Genomic DNA, 20,455 nt, shown 5'->3' with positions numbered 1-20,455 from the left:
TCCCGGGGCGCAAGGTTACACGCGAGTGTCACGCTGCGCGGCGGCCGGGCTGTCAGCTGAAGACGGTCACCAGGATAACTGCCGCCACTTGTCTGCTCGTCGCGGAACACAATCTCCCGGTGCGACGCAGGCCTCCCGAGTCCGGGACTGCCGTCACGGGCGCCGTCGGCACTATCTGATATCGTATCAGTTACGGCGGGACAGGGAGCACGCTGATCGAGATGCGCAGCGCCGGCGGATCGCAGCACAAGACACACGTCCGCCGCGCGCGCCTGGGCGAGATATCGCCAGGGGTGCCAGAGAGGCCGGGGTGACTCAGCAAACGTGGCGAAGAACTCCAGCATTGGCAGGTTTTCCACGAGGGCACGTATACAACTTTTTCGGCTCACGCCTACTTCACGTTTTTAAGGTAACGATATGCGCACCGTCGCGCACCCTTCCATGAGTGCAGGCGAATGTAGCGGTCAGATGACGTTTAAAGGCCTATTGCGCAACCGGACTCCGAACCTGCACCCCAGCCAACGGCGCTGACGAAGCTCCTGGTAACTACGCCCACCTCCTCACGCTCCACCCGCGCCTAAAAACTCGGCGGCACTCAACAACCGTGTAGCGTGCATTTCTGTACATTTCAGCCCATGAAAGCATTTGCCGACGGCGGAGGTCATACACTTCACCACACCGTGTAAGCATTGTGTGGCCCAGCAGCGGCCAGACAGCCATTTGGAAACAAAGGCGTCAACACCAGTGCAATAAATCCACATGGTATACACCGGCCAGCACATTACCCAATCTCGGAACAATGGACCGCCGACCCAGCGACCCAACGTTTTACGCTGTGTGGTCCGCCATGAAACTGCGTCAACAGACCCGGTCGTTTGGGTACAAACGGCGCCACCACCATAGCTACCGAGCGGAACAGCTCACCATGACAACGGCGCGTGCGTACCAGCGGTGGAATTTCCATACAGATCAGCCCACGCGACTTCACTGGCGGGCACCTCCTGACAGCGCATCGCGGCAAATTCCAGAGGCCGCGTCACACGATGCGCTTCCATCAGCGTCCGAGCTGTAACGGTGTTGTTCGCAACCGAACGACGCCGCCGAAGAACAGAGTTGGTGTGGGGGAGTCTGGGGCATTTGTCCACCGCACGGGCTGCTGATTGGCTGGGCTGTGAGCCGCGGTCACGCGTGGTTCAGACGCACTACCGTTTGTGAGCATTGTCTGAATGTGCTCAAAAAGCAGCCCAGAGAAGGCGCACATAGTTTGTACCCACAAGTGGCCAGTGGATGGTTGTCATAAAATTAACGTCCTCATAGACATCTACATATGCTTCGTATATAACGCTTTGTAGCACTCCAGCTGTCCAAGGAATGTATATGAGTACGGAAACACTATCTTTAATGCGGCGCGTATCTTAGTATTTATCGCACGCATGTCGCACGCATCGCACGCACTTTATCACATCCCGAAAACAAGTGCACTATGAAAACAACTATCACCGGATCTAAAAACTTGCTGCTACGTTTCACCGCCGTTTAAAATGCAACACCGCTTGTGATTCCGGTGACAAACCAGGAGTTGCCAGGTAGATACCGGCTGTACGCATAAGCTGTCCGACCGGCCATAAAACCACGAGCCGTCGGGCCCGCGAGGCGCGGAGCGCTGCCAGCGATGGACGCCGGCAGACCGGGCCGGCCGGGCCACTCTACCGACGCCACCCTACTGACGGAAGTGGTCCTGGATCTCCTCTAGCGTGCGCCCCTTGGTCTCGTACGTGAAGAAGAACACGCCGACGGCGCCCAGCAGGCAGATCGCCGTGAACATCCAGAACACGCCCGCCTCCGTCATGCCGTTCACCAGCGGCTTGAACGTCAGCGTCACCAGGAAGGCCAGCGTCCAGTTGAAGAAGGTCGCCACGCCACTCGCGATACCCTTGACCTCCGGTGCGAACAGCTCGCCTGTGGGCGGCGCACCAGGTCAAGGTCAGCGAACAGGTCTGCTGCACCCGCTCGCCTGTTCCAGCAGCCTCGCACTACCCCACATGCCGGGTCAAGCAGCGCACATTTCCGGAACAGCGCCTGCCAGAACTTTCAGAGTCGGACGCGTCAAGTGATGACCGGCATCGACGCCTGCAAACAGACTCGTAAGCGCGATGTTACGCTATCGATTCTTCTTGGTGAATGTAGATACGTACACAGTCTTTCATCCCGGCATCACGGTAGTTAACATGGATTATCGGACACACGGGGTACTAACTCACATACGGCAGTCAGACGCCTTTTGAGACGGGGATGGGGAAGTGATTTAAGACTAGTCGCTACCCCCATATGGATGTTACCATAACATAAGTAAACAGGGCCGTCGCCTATGCGATTCAGTACAAACGGCACTTAGCGATGCATTGAAATGCCCTTCTTTCAATAGTTGAATAGGTGGAGATGTACTGATGCTCAGTGTCCACGTACACATTCACAAATAACGTGGATTGAGAATTGGCTGGCTATAAGGCTGGCCTAGCATGATAATTTCAACGGCGCACTGCAATGAATTCGCATGATTTACAGCTTTAGTCATTGCAAGCAACAATGCAATATGTGCAACTATTTTGGGCGGATACCTTTCGCAGATACATGCATGCATAGTCCTTTAAACCTAATCTACATCTAAAACCTAATCATCATTTTATGCCGCCTGAAACATGCCGCTTGATCATAGCTGCAGAATGATCTTGTATTGGAAAGTTTTGCAGGGCTTTCAAGCAATGTTGCAACATTGCAGAAGCATGCCGTCTGATCAAACAGCTTGAACTTGATTGCCTTTAAAATATACCGGTGCAACTTGAAAAAATGGCAGGTTATGTTGAAACATTCACCGAGGTACGATCAGCGGCTGCAAATACATACTCGCGTCGGAGGCGTGACTGGCCACGCCGGGCCAGGCCGCTGAGGTCAGACAGCTCCCCACCAGCTGACGTCAAGACTCGCTCGGCGTGCAGCCTCGTCCCACACTGATCACACAGAGACACACCATCCCACTGCCCAGCGCCGTCGATCAGCGCGGAATCATGCGCCACCAGCGCGCATGATCGAGCCGAGATCGAGACGTCAGGTCACGGCCCAGGTCACGTGCCGGTCGTGGACGCAGAGGCGTGCACGCGCCGCGTCCCAGCACCGAACCCCTCTGTCGAGCCGGGGGCATGCTCCACCGGTCAGACGCTTGTCGGCCACGGCAGGCTCTTTTCGACGTTTTGTCCGCGACGACGGGAAACTGGGGATTCCGGGCCGGGGTAATGACAGACATGATGAATGGACGGGCTCAATGATGCAACCCGTTTAATACCCGCTTCTGGTACATTCCAGGATACAAGTGTCAGACCTGTCACGTGGGGGCAGACAAGCGTCGGGCCTGTCACGTAGGGGCAGACAAGCGTCGGACCCGTTACGTGGGGGCACACAAGCGTCAGACCTGTCATGTGGGGGCAGACAAGCGTCGGACCTGTCATGTGGGGGCAGACAAGCGTCAGACCTGTCACGTGGGGGCAGACAAGCGTCGGACCTGTCACGTGGGGGCAGAGAAGCGTCAGACCTGTCACGTGCGGTCAAGGACCCCCCGGTGCGTCTACATTCAGACTATGGAAGCCTCATGGTACAAATACGCCGAGAAATCCATGAAGTGTAAGGTAAAAACGAAGCGGCAGCATGTCAGAACCGCCAAGTCCATGCGTTTAGAAGACAAATTCGTTATCAAACGCCCGTCAGGATATGTGCGCATCCATGTGCGGTACTTTCTATCTCCTGGGACTGAAATAATCTTGATGGGGGCTTGACGTCCCACCGACTGACAGGGCTCTTTCGAGATGGGATGCTTTGATTAGGTGCTATGTGGGACGCGGCAGTGGTGTGGCCGGGACCAGAACCCAGGACAGCAATGTCCACAGACGAGCGCCCCGACCACTGCCCGACCACCGCAGTGGTGTGGCCGGGACCGGAACCCAGGACAGCAATGTCCACAGACGAGCGCCCTGACCACCGCCCGACCACCGCAGTGGTGTGGCCGGGACCGGAACCCAGGACAGCAATGTCCACAGACGAGCGCCCTGACCACCGCCCGACCACCGCAGTGGTGTGGCCGGGACCAGAACCCAGGACAGCAATGTCCACAGACGAGCGCCCTGACCACCGCCCGACCACCGCAGTGGTGTGGCCGGGACCGGAACCCAGGACAGCAATGTCCACAGACGAGCGCCCTGACCACCGCCCGACCACCGCAGTGGTGTGGCCGGGACCGGAACCCAGGACAGCAATGTCCACAGACGAGCGCCCTGACCACCGCCCGACCACCGCAGTGGTGTGGCCGGGACCGGAACCCAGGACAGCAATGTCCACAGACGAGCGCCCTGACCACCCGCCCGACCACCGCAGTGGTGTGGCCGGGACCGGAACCCAGGACAGCAATGTCCACAGACGAGCGCCCTGACCACCGCCCGACCACCGCAGTGGTGTGGCCGGGACCGGAACCCAGGACAGCAATGTCCACAGACGAGCGCCCTGACCACCGCCCGACCACCGCAGTGGTGTGGCCGGGACCGGAACCCAGGACAGCAATGTCCACAGACGAGCGCCCTGACCACCGCCAGATCACCGCTTTTGACCGGGCTTGGAGAGGCCTGGGCTACCCAATATTTACTCCTTAATGTTTAAACCAAATCACCTGAGTCGTCAAAACTGTAACTAGCAATAGCGGCTAACTTCTCAAAAATATAATTCCAGGTCACATACTAAGTTCTACCGATTTGTGCGGCTTGATGTGGTTAGTAATCAGGGAGACTTTAACCCCCTGGTAATTCGGCACTTTCGCGACGAGTGATCTCAGAGTGTCTCTAATGTTGTCCTTATTGAATATATCGACAGCGGCATGGTGCTTAGGCGTGCGAATGTGACCAAACCGCTACTTGTAACATGCTACTGACCATCTACCCCCCAATTTGCCATCCCAACAATGCATGGCTCACGTCATAAAAACACCTATACAGGACGTTCTACAATTCCAGCGAAGGCGGACGACACCAGCCACGAAACTAACACACAACTAACGTCAGCCCTTGAACGCTCCTGGCGCTGGCCCAGCGGTGACGTCAGAGGGCGGGCAGCGCGTGACCCCGGCTGGCGGGCGGCTGCCCGACGCGGTCCGGTCGACACTGACGCCGCGCGACCATCTGTCATTGGCGCCACCCGGTCATCGACGACGCCGCCGCATTAGAGGAGGGCCCGACCGGCGGCGATGGTACCGTCACGGACGGCCGACCCGCCGGATGTCCCGCGCGCCCCTGGCCACGCAACGGCGGCAGACGCGACCAACGCTAATGTCTACCCAGCATCAATCAGCTGCACGAACAGCGTCGACGACCGTCGCGGCGGCGGAGACCGAGCCGTCCCGGCGGGAGAGACAGGAGATTGTGCGATGTGGTCTACATATTGGGATAGCGTGCCGGCGGGAGCTAATAAGCCGCAGCCGCGAGGGGCATGATTCCCCAAGTAGATTATAAGCAAGGTAACGTGGATGCTGGATCCTGGTGTGCTGGAGGTAGTTAAACTGAACAGAAAAAAACATGATGCTGAAAAATCAGGAGCCTTGTTATCGGAATCTTGTAGAGGCAGAAGCCTTAATGATTACAAATATCAAACAGCTACTCTGCCATGAAAACGTAACCAGTTCAGTGCAGCTTATCATGTTGAAAAAAAAAATGTTTGAACCTTTTGATTGCATGGATCTCTGGGAACAGCCCCACGCTAAGCAAAGCTTGCTAACTGAGCCCTGACCCAATCATCAGATCGTGATATTCCGAGTCAACGGCAGAACTTTCAGACAAAGGCTCGACGCATTGCAATGCTCGGCACGGTCCGTCCCACCCTTTTGACGTCTCATGACCTTTAACGCGGCCGCTACCACCAGGCATACGCCATTCCTGTCAGCGGCAAGTAGCGAGCGCCTCGCGCGACTCGAGCCTACCCTGCCACGGATGGTTGCCATGGATGAACGAGCGTTCTAATCTAACGGGCGAGCGGGCGTTCTGAGCTGCCCGAACGTACACTTGCCCCCCTCACAAGCCTGTACCAGCCGTGCCAGGGCGGCATATATTTCCCTGAGGGCGACCGGCTGTTCAGGCTCGCTGGGAACGGACGCGATTATGGTCAACGCTGGTGATGCAGGGGCCGCTGTCGAGGTTACGTAATCTTCCATCGTAGGTCCTGTGTCACCCCACACTGGCTGAGTGTCTGGCGTCTGACATCGGTCTCGTGTCACCCGACACTGGTAGAGCCTCTGGCGTCTACCATTTTTTAACGTGCCACCTGACAACACATCAGCGTCTGGCGTTTGCCATCGGTCTCGTATCATCTGACATTGGACGAAGTTTGTGGCGCGAGGTCGCGTGCTATCGTGCCAACAGACACCGGAGAAGTCGCTGGCGTCTGTTGTGGGTCTCGCGTCGTCTATCACAGGACGAGTCTCCGCCACCACGTCACCCTGGCAATGGACGGGTCTCCGGCGTCATGTCACCCTGACAATGGACGGGTCTCCGGCGTCATGTCACCTGGGATTGGGCGGGTTTCCGGCGTCATGCCACCCTGGCAATGGACGGGTCTCCGGCGCCATGTCATCCTGGCAATGGACGGGTCTCCGGCGCCACGTCACCTGGGATTGGGCGGGTTTCCGGCGCCATGTCATCCTGGCAATGGACGGGTTTCCGGCGTCATGTCACCCTGGCAATGAACGGGTCTCCGGCGTCATGCCACCCTGGCAATGGACGGGTCTCCGGCGCCATGTCACCTAGGATTGGACGGGTTTCCGACGTCATGCCACCCTGGTAACACCGCTCTGCTGCGGGCTCGCGGTCTGAACAAACCTCATCCATCCCGCCGCAACAATAATTAATCATTTTCGACCGTTACGACACGGCATTCATAGCAGTTACTTCATAATGAAGAACGAAACGCATCCATCAAACAAAAGTTCGGAGCAAAAATTCGGCCGTCGACTTTCCGGCAGACAAGGCCGAGTCCGGGGGTGACGAGCATGCAATCCACAGATTACTTCCGACACTCTATCAGAGGCTCGAAGACACTGTGGCCAGCCCCCACACCCAGCCAGACGTAACAAAAGAACGGATAAAGTTCGTCTCAAACTCAGATGAAGAGTGCGAGCCACTCCGCACCGCGCACCACTCACCCATCATGAGCCAGGGGATGGGACCGAAGCCGACTGAGAAGGCGAAGATGTAGATCATCAGTGAAGCGAGCGGCAGCCAGCCCAGGTTGTCCGCATTGTCATGACTGCTGAGGTAGAAATAGATGCCCAGCGCCAGCAGGCAGACGCCCATGATGACATCGGAGAGGATGAGCAAGACCTTGCGCCCCAGCCGGTCGACGAGCACGACGCCGGCGAACGTCGACAGACACTGCACCAGACCGACGATAATGGTGGCCAGGTTCGGGTCGATCGAGCTGCCCGCGTCCTTGAAGATGTCTGTGGTGTAGAAGATGACAGCGTTGATGCCGCTCAGCTGCTGCAGCAGCATCAGCATCAGCGACATGATGAGCGGCCGCAGGTTCTCGCGCTGCTTCAGGTTCCGGAACGAGGCCTGCTTGGCGCGGATCTCCTCGTTCTGGCGGCGTAACTGCGCAAGCTCGGCGTTCACGTCGGCGCCGGTGCCCCGCAGCCAGAGTAGCGCGTCGTGCGCCTCCAGCTCGCGGTTCTTGTCCACCAGCCAGACGGGCGACTCGCGTATGAAGCAGACCAGCACCAGCCAGACGACCGGGAAGAAGGCCGACGCCATGGCCAGGTAGTTCCAGTCGGCGTACTTGCCGATCACGTACGAGAGCAGCACCCCGAGCGTCACCTGGAACTGGAACGAGGCGCCCATCGTGCCGCGGATGCGAGCCTCCGTCACCTCGCCCACGTACGTGGGCGCCACCAGCGAGGTGCAACCGGCCGCGAACCCGGTGAAGACACGGCCAGCGATGATGGTGCCGACCGAGGTGGCGTACGTGATGAGCAGCCAGCCGAGCAGCCCCGGTACGGTGATCAGCACCATGGTGCTGCGCCGGCCCAGCGCCTCCACCGCCCAGCCGGCTACCAGGCCGCCGAACAGAGCGCCCAGCGGCATCATGGAGCCGATCAGCGAGTCCTCCGAGTCGGTGGTGTGCAGCGTCGAGTTCTGCAGCTTCACCCCGGCCGTGCTCGAGTAGCCGAGCGTCATACCAGCCACCAGGCCGCCAAACGTGACTGGAACACGGGAGGAGAAAGCGCTGCGTCAGGCTGAGGCGACTCACAGCGACTGGTCTCTGTCTCCGTCTCCGTCTCTGCCTCTGTCTCTGTCCCTGTCTCTGTCTCTGTCTCTGTCTCTGTCCCTGTCTCTCACTCTCTCGCGCTCGGTACGTGCTAGTACGGAAATATCGGGTCACTTGGGCGTAAGGGATATCTATAATTTTCTGTGTTATCGCATCTCCGTCTCGGAGCTCCCGTCATAGTCAGTTCTCCTTTCCTCGTTCGCTGCTTCATCCTACAATCCCCACGCCTCGTCTCCCAGGGAGTACACAGACCGTCAGTCATGCGCCGGCCTTGCGGTCGCCATGGCTGGGAGCTCCGCCACGGAATCTGTACGACCCTGGCTGCGCTTCCTGTGCGAGGTAAATCTGTGTCGAAAGCCGTCTGCAATAGCTCACCTCCAATCACCCACTGCTCACACTATCCCATTACGCAGATTCATCTCTCCCTCTCTCTTATACCGTAGCTCTCAAGTGGTGGTGCCTGGCCCGAAAGAGCTCTAACCTAACCGAATCAAACGCCAATGCTCCTCATTCTATGCCTCACCCAGCATCCTCGAGCCGACTCGTCAGCAGCGTGCACTGGCCGTCGCGCCCCAGCTCAGCGCCGTGTCTGCACAGCGGGGCGCGAACCGACGCACACGCCGTGTGCGGCTGAGTTGCTGGCAGCGAAGATGACCTGCGATGACCGCTGTATCGCACGGAAGCTCGGACCGATGCAGCGTGCCGCCCGCTGCCTCAGGCGGGCCACTGGCGCTAACTTGCCGCTGACCGACGGGCACTAAAACGCATTGTCTATGTGTAATCTTGGTATTCAGTGGTGCTCCCGACCGGAAGTGCTGCTGTGACCTGCTTTATAGCAGGGCCGTAAAGCTCCGCTATAAAGGAAACCGCCCTGGGTGGTATCCCGCTGTTTTAGCGACAAAATGACCCAAGCGGTGGGTGCATCGTATAAACACTTCTGGAACTCGAATCAAGTTTGAGGGATGTGTATCACTGATCCACACGTCGCCTATTTCAAAAGAGACCAGCGAGCCGTCTAAGCGGACGAAACAAATGAGAGGAGGAGCACTGATCGTTAATGACGGGTACATTTCACTTCCAGTCAACATTTATCAAACGATACCGGCGCCTTCGTGGCGCCAACGTGACAATTTTTGCGGCGTTCTCAAACTTATAGAAGCCATATAATCCGCTGTGGGAGAAGCTTGACCCATCCCACCATGCCAAGTCGGCCTTCAGCGCCACCGTGTAGGTCTGCGAAGCACGTCCGTCTCATAACACCGCGCTGTTTGCAGCGGCCGGCACTCGAGAGCGAGGTCTCAGCCGCCCACAAGTGCTCCCAACCTTGGCCAATGCAGAAGCCCGCATAAACAAGCGTGCGCCTCCATGCAGTCGTGGAGCCTGCTTCCTGGACGAAACAACAAATGCCTGCTGATACGAGAGCGCGCGGAGGCCGGGTCGCCACCTGACAGCGCCGCATTTGTCCGGGTTGCCAGCGATAGAGCGCCGCGGTCACGACACCCACCCATCAGCCGGGCCGTCAGCCACCGCATTAGTGTCGGCGTCGGCGGGCTGAGTGCGTCAGCCGGGACCGGCGCTGAACAAACGCCGCCGCGGCCGCCTGCCGCGCGCGCGACGAAGACGGACGACTTGAACCCGGAGAACCTGCGCAGATTTCGCCGCGATAGCGCACCTTTCGGGTCGAGCCCGCCGGCCAAGGTCTCGGAGGTGTGGCGGCTGTACACGGCCGGTCGATAGCACCACCAGAGCTGTCCGAGGCAGATAGCTGAGACAGCCGGGGGCGGCGGAGGGGTGGGGACAGTGTCTGGCGGCGTCCCTACAGCTGGGCTTCAGATGACTGCTGCCGTTGCCCGCAGGGGCCCGTTTTGCCACAGAAATGTGATCCACGGAGGTCGTGGTGTATGAATACAATTTGGTAGATTGTAAGAGCAAGGTTTAATTTCACCAGCTGTCTCAGGTGAATATTCATGCCGATCGAATTACGACAGTAGGAAGTGGCGTAATATCCCCTGTTTGGAGTGTTATGACATCACGTCTATACTCATAATTCCATTAGGCAAACTCATCGCCGAGCTCGAGGTTGTGTAGAGAATGTTACTTTTGCTGAGATCTAACGCGAATCTTGCAGTCCTTAAGGAGGTTGATAGTTTGTTCTAAAAAAAAGTTGAACTAATTAAAACCTTCAGAAGTTTGGACCATGGAGCACGATTTTGCTGCTGTGAGAGAGCGATTCAAACTGTGCGGGCAAACAGCCCGGTGATAGATGGCCGGGGCATTTCACCCGTGAACGAACCACAGTGCTGATCAAGACTGCGGGCAAACAGTCCGGTGGTAGATGGCCGGGGCATTTCACCCGTGGACGAACCACAGTGCTGCTCTAAACTGCGGGCAAACAGTCCGGTGGTAGATGGCCGGGGCATTTCACCCGTGGACGAACCACAGTGCTGATCTAAACTGCGGGCAAACAGTCCGGTGATAGATGGCTGGGGCATTTCACCCGTGAACGAACCACAGTGCTGATCCAAACTGCGGGCAGACAGTCCGGCGATAGATGGCTGGGGCATTTCACCCGTGAACGAACCACAGTGCTGATCCAAACTGCGGGCAAACAGTCCGGTGATAGATGGCTGGGGCATTTCATCCGTGGACGAACCACAGTGCTGATTTGTCGCCCAAGAAACTTAGGCATCTCATGAAGGCATCTAAGCATCTTCAAAAGACGGGGAGCACTGCAGTCGACATCCTTTAAATTGATTGCCAACCTAATATAACTACCTAACTTATTTTTGGTCCCGGTACGAACAGACAGGTGTGTACACCTGCATCATTCTAGTGGACACGCTGGAGCTGGCAGGACCTGACCCTCAGGCACATACAGAGGTTTATCTCATCACAATATTGTGGGTACTTCATCACGTAATTGCCCAGCACTTGCACTACCCGACGTACGGCCGAGTCTCGGCCTGGAGCGTCCGACGAACGGCCATACTGTCCGACGAACGGCCATACTGTCCGACGAACGGCCATGCTGTCCGACGAACGGCCATGCTGTCCGACGAACGGCCATGCTGTCCGACGAACGGCCATGCTGTCCGACGAACGGCCACGTGACGTCTTGTTGCGGACATTTATGTTTAACGTATGCTGCAGAAATCCGTGCCATTGCATAATACCACAATATTGCAAGTCTCTTCAAGCTTTCTACCCAACATATATACCTAAAATAGCCGTGCATTTAAGCTTGGCACAGTAAGGAAGTCACACATATTACAAAAAAAGCATTCAGATGATGTCATATATCCCCTGCAATATAGAGGCTCGCCGTTTTGAAAATGTTTAAAATCTGTATTACTTCATCTTCCTGCTTGTCCTCTCGTCATGGAAACTTTCAACCTCGCCCACTGCTTACCCAAATAAATCCGAGCGTAGCTGTACGTTACTGCATTATATTTTCAACACCACAGTCAGATCCGCTAACAATTTCACTATGATGAGAGCTGCGCCAGGCAATCGGCAACCGAGCATAGAATATTTCTTACACGGAGACATACTTGTATCATTCGTGAATCAGAATATCGTCCCATTCATAATGCGAATGGGACATCATTTCTTACGCTGATGAGATACTATTCATACGATGAAACGGGCCTCAGCACGGACGAAAGGGCCCCAGCGCCTGGCATTGGATGGCAAGACTGCCAAATGACGACTAAATTATTGTAAAGCAGCGCAGTAGCTCGCGCTTAAGCCAACCTACCTCGTTAGACGTGAGCAGACTTGAAGTTCGACAGCAATCGACAGAAGGCAGACATCTCTATCCCCCCCTCCTCCCTCCCCCCCCCCCCCCCCGGCATCCCGGGCAACACCCTGGAGCGACGACCCAACCTCGAATGTCACGGCGCTGCATTTCGCCGCAGCAGCGCCAACCTTTGTGGAAGAGCACGAGCCTGACGTCCGAGCGGCAGACGCGCGACGACTCGGCAACATGAGACGCCGACATGCACGGAACTCGCCAATCGGTTACCATGGTTACACTGCATCCCGTGCAGTCGCGTAGCTAAGACGCCAGGATCTGCTCCATCCCGCCAATATAAAAATTGAAGGTTTTGTGAGGATGGCACTAGGGTCGTACTCGCATAACTAGCTGCGGAGGTCATGATCCCACCACCGTAACAAGGTAACCCCAGTTCGACCTTTGCTTCTTCTTCTCATGACTGGGGTAAAACGACGCGTAAGAATATTTTTCGCGCCGTTACAGCGCCATCACAGGCCTCCCGTTCTCATCCCATGCCATGCATGGTCCTGACACGGCTCCTGAACCCCTCACGCCAGTGGTCTCTGTGGTGATAACTAGCAGCACACAAAGCGCGTCGTCTTTTTTCTCAAGTTAACGTACGGAAATAACGAACTGTGATACGTTAGGTTCCGAAATTCAGAGTGTAGATTTTTTCAAACCATCTTCGCCCAAATAGCCGCATTGTCATGCGGGGTCTCACGTAGCTCCGGGCGTTTTTTTGTCGTCGACATTCCACATTTACCCAAAATATGCATTTTCTTTTTGTCATCGACATTCTACATTCCACATGCCAGCTGGTTCACTTAATCTTAGCACTATCCTCACCTTAAAAAAACAAACAATGCAACTTAGCACACAAATTTCGGTTCCTATGGAGGACAAAAATGACAGCGTTAAACGACAGCGACAGCATTAATAATCCATGCCAACTAGCAAATAAATATTAACCGAAAACTACGGTCCAGAAATGCTTCAAAATACGCCACCGGCATCGCAAAAACATGGGATAACAAAGGGTTGAGATGTATTGCACATCTTACAAACAACGCAACAGTGACGCAACACCCTAAGGGAGGGGTGGAAATTGTGAATGGATTTCGTATGACGTGTATTTTTTTGCCACGCGTCTCTCATAAGAAATCTTGTAATTGTCGTCAGTCAGATAACAAACCACTTAAAAGGCTATCCTCTTATACCTCATAAAACCGGATAAGTACTTCGGGATGGTACAATTTTGCGTAATAAATATAAAACATACATTTGTTGTCTTAGAAGATTTTAAAAATCAATCAAATCCTCGAGGAAAAGTGGATTAGAGATGCAACCCATTTTTAAGCGCAATGCATAAGACATATGTGCTGATACTAAAATACATATATTCAAGATTTTAATTTCGTTCAATTTCAAGGATTATACCCACCGACACATTTTTACGCATGATAATAAAACGGATAACAATCTATGCATTTTTTGCTCTTCCCAAGTGCAGACACTATCATCTTTTCTGGGAGGGGTTGGTGGTCCAAATAGTCATTTCTAAAATATCGCATACCATTAGTTTGCATTTCGGTCCTGTATACTACATAGGAAAAAGAACATGGTTCTTCTCTCATCTGAGCAATCGTGAAGATTTCCAAACAATTTTATATTTTGCAGCCAACACAACCATACGCAGTGCTAGACAGCACAGCCGTGAACCATCACAATAACTTCTAAACAACTTGGAATTGGAGGCTGACAAGGAGTTTCACTCCACTAGATCGGGGAAAAAAGGAGACACAGGGAATTTGGCTCCACTAGATTCACGAACAAAATAAATAAATACAATATTAAGTAGAAACAACTTAAAGAGCTTCCAGGATCAAACACGAACGAGATTGCACAATAATCACGTCGGGCTGTGCGTTATAGCTTAATCAACAATGCATCGTACTTTAATCGCTCGTTACACCCAAAGCCCTCCCCTGACATCCCATTCCTCGCTGGTAACGCTGTTGGCTCCCGGTCTGGGACACAACATGTCGGTGAACGTTGGATAGGTGCCAGCTGAGCGTGAGTTACGACCAGGATGCGGAGGAGGTCCTGCCGTCGCACTCGCGCCTTCCCGCGTGTGTTGCCGTCCCACTCGCGCCTTCCCGCGTGTGTTGCCGTCCCACTCGCGCCTTCCCGCGTGTGTTGCCGTTCCACTCGCGCCTTCCCGCGTGTGTTGCCGTTCCACTCGCCGCTGTCTCCGCGTGCTGCCGTCCCACTCGTCGCCCTCCCACGTGTGCTGCCATCCTTTCGCCGCTGTCGGCGCATGTCTCTGCACGCTACGCCGCTCGCGGTCTTAGTGTTGCACGCCGCACCTTTCGCAGGCGGTGATGTTTTCAACTGTGTCACGTGCTCACTATATGTTGTTTTATGTTGGTAGTTGGTGGTATTGGTGGTCTGGTGTTCGGGTGTTTGTGATACACTCGTAATCATTAGACTATGCGGCTGTATGAGGCCCCCGATCCGACCACGCCAACTCGAGACCGTCTGTCGTACTTTTTGCAGGGACGGCCGGTCGGCGGTTGTTGTTACAAATATGTCTTGGTGGTGTTGTTGGCGAAGAGGAATGATGTAATGTTGCTGCTGCAGATGATGTTGTTGTTGAAGTTGCCTGTAAGAAAATACAGCAACCATAAAAAGGAGGCAATCTACATTCCACTCGAGTTACCGTTCCAAGACCTTGTAAATTCTCAGAATAATTAACTCCACGCAGCCTGTCATCATGCGAAATGCCTGCAATAATTCAAGACATCTCCAGGAACGGTTTTTAAAAGGGATGTCAAACGAATCTCAAGCTATCCTGAGAGGGCGTGGCGTCCTCGGTTCTTTTACCGGATCTGACCAAAGCTCAACTTATGTGGGTTATACCACGGCCTATTACATAAAGGCAGACAACAGTTAAGGAACGTGTGATATGTGAGGCACGTGTAGTCTACAGGCTAGGAGCAATATCGGGAGAAATAAACGGCCCCTCAGTTATTCATATACCAGCCAGACTAAGCGCCTTATGGAAACAATTTAATAGCATTGCTAGATGACATCAAAGACATCCAGTAATCAAAATACATGCCAGTAGCACATGACACAAGGAATATGACAAAGGCAAAAGCTCGTGAGTACGGATTCAGAAATATGGCTGGTTTTCTTTTTCTGATTCCTGGTATCATGTATCGACAGCATTATATCTACGAGGCGCTACGTGCCAAACAAGGACGGCATCACATGAGAGGTACTAACATCGATGCCAATATTGTACAGGCACTGTGGTGTGGGCCATAAGGGACTGCCAATCACTGCATCATTTTGAACGTCTAACAAACCCAAACAGGGGCAGAGCCAGGTTACATAAAAGTCATGTTTCATTCATTCATTCATTCAAATTATGCATTCTGCTCCGGTAACTACTTTGTGTACATCAGCATAACATGCACTGGCATGCGACCTTATGTGGAAAAATCTTGACCCCTTTTGTCATTCCTACATCTGCCATTGGAAAAGATAACCCCAGTGTTCACACAGCCTTTCCGGCGTTATCAGCCAGGTTATTCATCATTGTAGCGAAGTTAGCATTCCAATCATAAGATGTAATAACTTGGCCTTCTGACCACTCTTGTGCCCGCCACTGGCTTTACGAAGCCGGTTATTTTCGATAGCATCTAGTCTAACTCCATCCAATATTTGCAGTCATCTCTAGGTGTGATAAGTAGTGTAGTTTGACGCGCATCAAACAAAGGTTAAACTCCCCCCCCCCACAACCCACTACCGCCCATTTCTGCATCCGCACTTGACACATAAATGATTTGTGTGTGTGGCATAATTTCTACGCGGGTGCTGGAATCCGCCCCTTTACGTAAGGCGTTATTTACATTCACTACACACGCTACACTATAATAAATGTTGTACTCAACATGTTCCAGCCCTCGCCGCGCAATTGAGTCAATTTTTGAAACGCTTGCTTGCTGTGACAAAGCTCAAACTCCAGTGGTCAGCTTGCGCCCTGGAACGACAAAATGGGCATGGGATGGAATAACTTGATTACCGAAATGGAACGACTTGATCCCTGGGAGTCAGGAGATGAAGCTGTCCCCGCATGAAACTCAGACGAAATCCATGGAACGAAAACAAGGTGAAACCTTTTGCTGTAAGGCCTGCAGCTTACCATGGACGACTGCCTCTGACTAGCCACTGAGTAATGTATTGCTTCAAAACATTTAAGTAGTTTATTACCCATGAACTCCTTTACAAAGGTGTCGACAACGACATTTTTGTTATCGCCAGACAAGCAATGCCTCAGTAAAGTAGCGCCTCTGTACAACGCACTTTTGAACAGCTTGCGATTTCCTTGCAGTGCTTGTTGTGCTTTCTATAGAAAAATGCCTAAAATAATGGCAGCAATCATTGCTTTGCCCCCCCCCCCCGCTATGACCAGCTCTGTGCATATCCCGAATCTTCCGCGTCCAGGACTTCAAGGAACCTTAGAAATGGATGCTCTACGAAGTTACATTTTAGTGGCATTAACCGAGAACACTGAAATGTGTATGAAATGTGATGAATACTGATGCTTGAAACATACAACACTTTTGTGCGCGCCTGAGTAACTAGTTCAACAGCTTTCAATGCCGCCAAAGGATTCTATCATATAGCCCAGCTATACATACATTCGGAAATGACGTGCACCCCACGAAATCCGTGCCAAGTCACGTCCGTCGCGATTAACAATTTTCATGTGACCATTTTTCAATTGGCAATATCTATCAACTTTCATCACATCTTACTGGTATATATTTGCTCCAGCTTGCACATTAGGCCGATAATTTTTAAATGTATAATAAAAAAGTCACACACCATAAGTCCTATCTGGTACATTCTTACGCACTGATTCCGAATATGTCACAGATTTTGAATACACCCGAATGACCTGGCCGCCATGGTCAGTCTATGTTTTAATATTTTGACATTTTGTGTGTACATCGGCGATATATATATATATATATATATATATATATATATATATATATATATATATATGATGACAATACAAGGCAATACAAGCGACTGAGCCCAAAAACACATTAGACTAGCGTAACAAATACACCTTTTTCGGAAACAGTGATTCATTGCGATGACACTGATGCCAACTCAAGCGCGCTGCCTCTTTCATAACCTCGCAATACTATTCTGAATATGCGGGCCCCTGTAGTTCTTATGCCTCTGGTAGATGCCGCTGATTGAACGCAGTCGACGTAGCTCCTTGCCGAGAGTTCGGCGTGAAAGGCCAAAGGGCTCAAGTGAGGTTAAACGGGCTCAGGTGCAGACAGACGAGAGACGGTTAAATTGGCCAACATCGATCGGCATTACCGCTAGTCGAGGAGATCCTTCGCACCAACAAGGTGAAATAATGTCAAAAGATAGCGCGAAAAAGAAACACAGGCATAATATTACCGGTGGAATGTTCCACAGTTGAAGATATTAAAGCACGCTTCAGATATGATCGCATAGGCTCACTTATAACTACTGGAATACTTTTTAGTGGAAAGGCTGCTTTGAACCATACATTTTCTCTGGTTTGTAAATATACTCCTCGATACGTCATTACTTGATTACGTCATCACACCTTGCACAACATTGATCGACAGCCAATCGATGGCCATCATACATGAAAATCATATTCACGAACGCCAGATATGAATGAATCGACCATAATATCGTTCTTGGCCTTGATTGCCGAATGGATAACGGAATGACAGGGTTTTAATGATGTCATTATGGCATCATGTATGCCTGGATGGCCTTGAAATAGTCTCCCAAAATAGTATGCACACCCCCAAGGGCGTGTGGCTCCGAAATTAGAGGGGTTTAGATCTTAAGAAGGGCAGGGCTGTGAGCTGCACGAAGTGATCTTTAAGATGGGTATTCCGGTTCAAAACCTCGCACAAAAGTGGAACAACCCCGTTAACTTGTTTGTATGCGTTATTAAGTGCAAAAGTGCATCAAATTCCCTTCATTCGGTCCCAAACCTGGCTACGGAAGACACATTAAGTTTGAAACAAGATCAGGCTGTCTAACACACAGTTTGCCGTAAAACCATGTGACGTAGCGACTTTCCAAACTATTTCCATCCTGCGATCAGATTGTGAGAATCAGGTAATGAATTTCAGGGGGGGGGGGGACAAATGACGAAAAACATGTCCCTAAAACGTGTTGCACCAGTACGATAGGTGATAGGTCATCGTTATTCGGGCCCGTGTATCGATCCCCCCCAAAAACGAAAAGGCTGCGTATGAGTCGAGATCGGAAAAACTGTGGAAAAACACGAAGCGTTGCTTGCAAAGACAGCCTAAACAGAGCGACCGTGCAAAACTTGTCTAGCGTATGGCTTCGCTTTTTGACATTTTCCGAAACGTATTGTAGCACCAGAGCGTCATGAGTGTTTTCTCGTTGACTAGCGAAATGACCGGTAACTTCATGCCGGCAGCGTAGAACATGGTACGACAGAGCGCTGGTGGAAACGACAGGAGCGATGAAAGCGTGCTGCCTCGGCCGCCGTCGTTGCCGCCAGCTCCTGAACTAGCGCTGCCGCCGCCAACCACCCAATCAGCACCGTCGTCGCTAGCTGTTTGATAGGCGCAGCCGCCAACTTCTCAATCAGCACCCACACCACCAGCTGCTGGATCAGAGCCGCCAACACCTCAACCAGAGCCGCTAGCACCACCTCAGCTGTCGAGTTTTCACGTGGACCACACAACCGTGACGAGGATGTAAGTTTGTCGTTCACCACCAGCCCAAACGAAAACATAATCCGGCTTGCGTGGCAGAATCTGTGATAACATCTCTGTAACATCTCATGATTGATGCCCTCGCCGACAACAAACGCGACCATCACACGCCTATCATCACGCCTATCGCCTATCACGCCTATCACCACACGAATAAAATGAACACAAATATGTGACGTGACAACGAGACAACGCGTGACACTGAGGATCTCCGTCTCCAACCACTGGATCTTCTCATCTCTACTCCTATTTACGCACCCCTGTGCTCACCTTCCGTTCTGATTTGCTCAACCACAGGTCCGCAATGACGGCAGTACTTTTAATGCATTGTGCACCAATATCATTAGCATCCAACGCCCCTGTCAAGATATCCAAATCCACTTCTCGATTGGGCGGAAGGTAAGCCAAACCTAATCAGGCCATTTACATCTTCATCACAACTATCTGCCTCACATCATAACTCGGCAGCTGAGGCCGAGGCGGCGGCTCTGGTTGAGGAGCTGTCGGCGGCCCTGGTCGAGCAGCCTGCGCTGGGGACGGCTCCGGTTGAAGAGATGGCGGGCGACAGCGGCTTTGTTTAATTGGCTGGCCGCGGGGACTGCTCTGGTTGAGGAGCTGGCGGCGGCGGTGCTGGTTTGAGGAGCTGGCGACTGCTCTGGATGAGGAGCAGACGGCGGCGGTGCAGGGTGAGGAGCTCGCGGCGGCGGTGCTGGTTTGAGAAGCTGGCGACTGCTCTGGATGAGGAGCAGACGGCGGCGGTGCAGGGTGAGGAGCTCGCGGCGGTGGTGCAGGTTGAGCAGCTGGCCGCGGCGGTGCTGGTTTGAGAAGCTGGCGACTGCTCTGGATGAGGAGCTGACGGCGGCGGTGCAGAGTGAGGAGCTGGCCGCGGCGGTGCTACTTGGGCAGATGATAGCGGCAGTGCGGATTGAGGTCGCGCTGTTGAGGATGTCTCCCCATCTCCTCGTTGTGCTCAGTGATTATGTCTCACACACATCCTTTCTGTGAGGATGTATTGGCCCAAGTTTTGATGACCTCATTAACAACCTCGCTAGTAAATCATTCTGTGAAGCGTGCTTTTCGTCAAAATTTCCCGCTTTCCCCCGCCGACTTCGAATTCATCACTTTTCACGCAAACCCATCGCACGTTGGAAACTGGACGGTGGTCCACATGGTTATACGACAAACTGGGGATGAGGCAGCCTCAGCTCGCCTCAAAACCATTTACCTTCCATGGCGAAGATTGTGACCGAAGAGAGTGTATCTAATGTATTTGATTTCCATGTAAGCACGCTCCAACGCGGGTGTGCCGTTCCTTTTCCAACTGAATGTAAACAATGAAAGCAGCACACAACCGATGTGGTGAATAAGGATCAGATAGCCAGTAACTTCATTCAACTATACACATTTTCTCTTCGCGTTACCCCTCGGCACTATCCCTCGTTGTTGGTGTGAAAACTCTCGTTGTGGGAGTTCGGCGAAGGAGCTAGGCCGATGGCAGCCGCCC

At 53.1% G+C, this 20,455-nt stretch overlaps 1 protein-coding gene across 1 annotated transcript in view; it reads right to left on the bottom strand.

The window, feature by feature from the left end:
• Nucleotides 1-593: 593 nt before the first annotated feature.
• LOC119111983 (facilitated trehalose transporter Tret1) overlaps nucleotides 594-20,455 on the bottom strand; it is a 48,785-nt gene continuing 28,923 nt past the window's right edge. The window contains exons 3-4 of the mRNA XM_037235898.1: nucleotides 7,229-8,284; nucleotides 594-1,959 (exon numbers count right to left, since the gene is read on the bottom strand). Coding sequence (XP_037091793.1) covers nucleotides 1,721-1,959; nucleotides 7,229-8,284 — 1,295 coding nt within the window. The 3' untranslated portion in view covers nucleotides 594-1,720. The remainder of the gene's footprint in view (nucleotides 1,960-7,228; nucleotides 8,285-20,455) is intronic.

The sequence above is a fragment of the Pollicipes pollicipes genome, unplaced genomic scaffold (assembly GCF_011947565.3).
Source record: "Pollicipes pollicipes isolate AB1234 unplaced genomic scaffold, Ppol_2.1 Scaffold_7261;HRSCAF=8764_pilon_pilon_pilon, whole genome shotgun sequence".
NCBI lineage: Eukaryota > Metazoa > Arthropoda > Thecostraca > Pollicipedomorpha > Pollicipedidae > Pollicipes > Pollicipes pollicipes.
Note: the sequence above shows the minus strand (reverse complement) of the source record. Positions and strands in the feature narration are given on the sequence as shown.